At 43.7% G+C, this 2500-nt stretch overlaps 1 protein-coding gene across 1 annotated transcript in view; it reads right to left on the bottom strand.

The window, feature by feature from the left end:
• LOC135203707 (gonadotropin-releasing hormone II receptor-like) overlaps positions 1-689 on the bottom strand; it is a 40942-nt gene extending 40253 nt beyond the window's left edge. Inside the window, exon 1 of the mRNA XM_064233608.1 lies at positions 1-689. This exon is cut by the window's left edge and continues 32 nt beyond it. Within this exon, the coding sequence (XP_064089678.1) occupies positions 1-462 (462 nt within the window). The 5' untranslated portion in view covers positions 463-689.
• Positions 690-2500: the final 1811 nt, after the last annotated feature.

Raw genomic sequence — 2500 nt, 5'->3', positions numbered from 1 at the left:
CAGGGCGGAGAGCACCATGAGGCACGAGTAGGCGCTGATGGTGATGATATGCGACTCGTTGAACATCATCTCCTGGGGCATGACCTTGGGCACCTTCAGGCCTTGAAACCCTCCGCCGCCCCGGTGGGACTCGTTGAAGACTTCCAGATCGACGGAGAACGAGTCGTTCGCCAGGGACGAGGATTCCGCGAGGACGGTCGGCTCCAGTATCGAGGCGTACGCGGAATCCGAGTTCTCAATGTTGCCTCCCCTGCTGGAGATGAAGTGGGAGGCCGACGGGAGGTCCACGTAGCTCTCGAGGATCGTGTTGTACAGGATCGACGACGAGGCCGAGGACGAGAAGGGCTCGGAGGAGCCGAGGGACGGGAGGGCGTCCATTTTCCGATGGTCGCTCCGGGCGTAGCCGAAGTACACTGATTCCTTGGGCCTCACGGGCGTCGCTCTGTTGTCTGAGAGAGACATCAGGAATCGGGAATGCTAAGTATGATTCCAGGTGGTTTTAAATTCACATATGTGTGGGTCACATTATGACCAATTTTACATTCTACCCCAGAGCCTCAATTATGGCTTCGTCGGAGCCAAATGTTCCCGTGGATTTCGAATCTTTGTCGCAATGGTCATCTCGCACTGAAGAGGAGTTTTACACTTCCTTTTTTTATTTTTTCCTTTTATTTTAAGGATGTTGATTTTCAAACCTGAAACACAAAATGAATCAATAAATTCTAAGCCTTATAATAATAATAATAATAATAATAATAATAATAATAATAATAATAATAATATTAATAATAAGATAAAAGCCATAAAACACATGAGCAGTGCCAGTAATCAGATACAGCGCAGGTAATAGTGGAATGGACGAAGGCAGAACTCCGCAGCATAGATCAGAAAACCAGGAAACATATGACAATACACAAAGCACTACACCCAAGAGCAAATACGGACAGACTATACATAACACGAAGGAAGGAGGAGAGGACTACTAAGTATAGAGGACTGCGTCAACATCGAAAACAGAGCACTGGGGCAATATCTGAAAACCAGTGAAGACGAGTGGCTAAAGAGTGCATGGGAAGAAGGACTAATAAAAGCAGACGAAGACCAGAAAATATACAGAGACAGGAGAAAGACAGAAAGAACAGAGGACTGGCACAACAAACCAATGCACGGACAATACATGAGACAGACTAAAGAACTAGCCAGCGATGACAATTGGCAATGGCTACAGAGGGGAGAGCTAAAGAAGGAAACTGAAGGAATGATAAGCGCACAAGATCAGGCCCTAAGAACCAGATATGTTCAAAGTACGATAGACGGAAATAACATCTCTCCCATATGTAGGAAGTGCAATACGAAAAGTGAAACCATAAAACCACATAGGCAAGTGAATGCCCGGCACTTGCACAGAACCAGTACAAAAAGAGGCATGATTCAGTAGCAAAAAGAAAAGCCCTCCACTGGAGCCTGTGCAAGAAACATCAGCTACCTTGCAGTAATAAGTGGTACGAGCACCAACCTGAAGGAGTGATAGAAAACTATCAGGCAAAGATCCTCTGGGACTATGGTAGCAGAACGGATAGGTGATACGTGCAAACAGACCAGACGTGACGTTGATTGACAAGGTCAAGAAGAAAGTATCACTCATTGATGTCGCAATACCATGGGACACCAGAGTTGAAGAGAAGGAGAGGGAAAAATTGGATAAGTATCAAGATCTGAAAATAGAAATAAGAAGGATATGGGATATGCCAGTGGAAATCGTACCCATAATCATAGGAGCACTAGGCACGATCCCAAGATCCCTGAAAAGGAATCTAGAAAAACTAGAGGCTGAAGTAGCTCCAGGACTCATGCCAGCAAGAGTGTGATAACCTAGAAACGGCACACATAGTAAGAAGAGTGATGGACTCCTAAGGAGGTAGGATGCAACCGGAACCCCACACTATAAATACCACCCGGTCGAAATGGAGGACTGTGATAGAGCAAAAAAAAAAAATAAAAAAATAATAATAATAATAATAATGTCCAGAAGGATATGCACACAAATACATTAGTATAGGCTGTGATTTCCATAATGGAAAATGAGGTTTAACATTTCCTCTGTACATATTTGTTAGTTAACAGGTTTTTTAAGATATAGTTGTGTGTATTTATGCTCTAGAGAACAGCTGTATCTATGAAACAGAATCTCTCTCTCTCTCTCTCTCTCTCTCTCTCTCTCTCTCTATCTCTAATATGCAGTACAGTTTTGGTCCCCAACACTAAGAAACGACATAAATAGATTACAAGGAGTACAAGCAAGAGCCACAAAGTTAATTCCATCCATCAGGCAAATAGGTTACCGAAGACGACTACAGAGCCTGAACATTTATGGGTTAGAAACAGGACAATTGTGTGGGGGGTGGGGGGGGGGACTAACAGAAACATTTAAAATACTGAAAGGCATAACAAAAGTAGACAGTAATCTATTTACGTTGAGCGAAAACCAGACAAAAAAATG

The sequence above is a fragment of the Macrobrachium nipponense genome, chromosome 36 (assembly GCF_015104395.2).
Source record: "Macrobrachium nipponense isolate FS-2020 chromosome 36, ASM1510439v2, whole genome shotgun sequence".
Lineage (NCBI taxonomy): Eukaryota > Metazoa > Arthropoda > Malacostraca > Decapoda > Palaemonidae > Macrobrachium > Macrobrachium nipponense.
The sequence above is the reverse complement of the archived record's forward strand: the minus strand, read 5'-3'. Positions and strand labels throughout refer to the sequence as shown.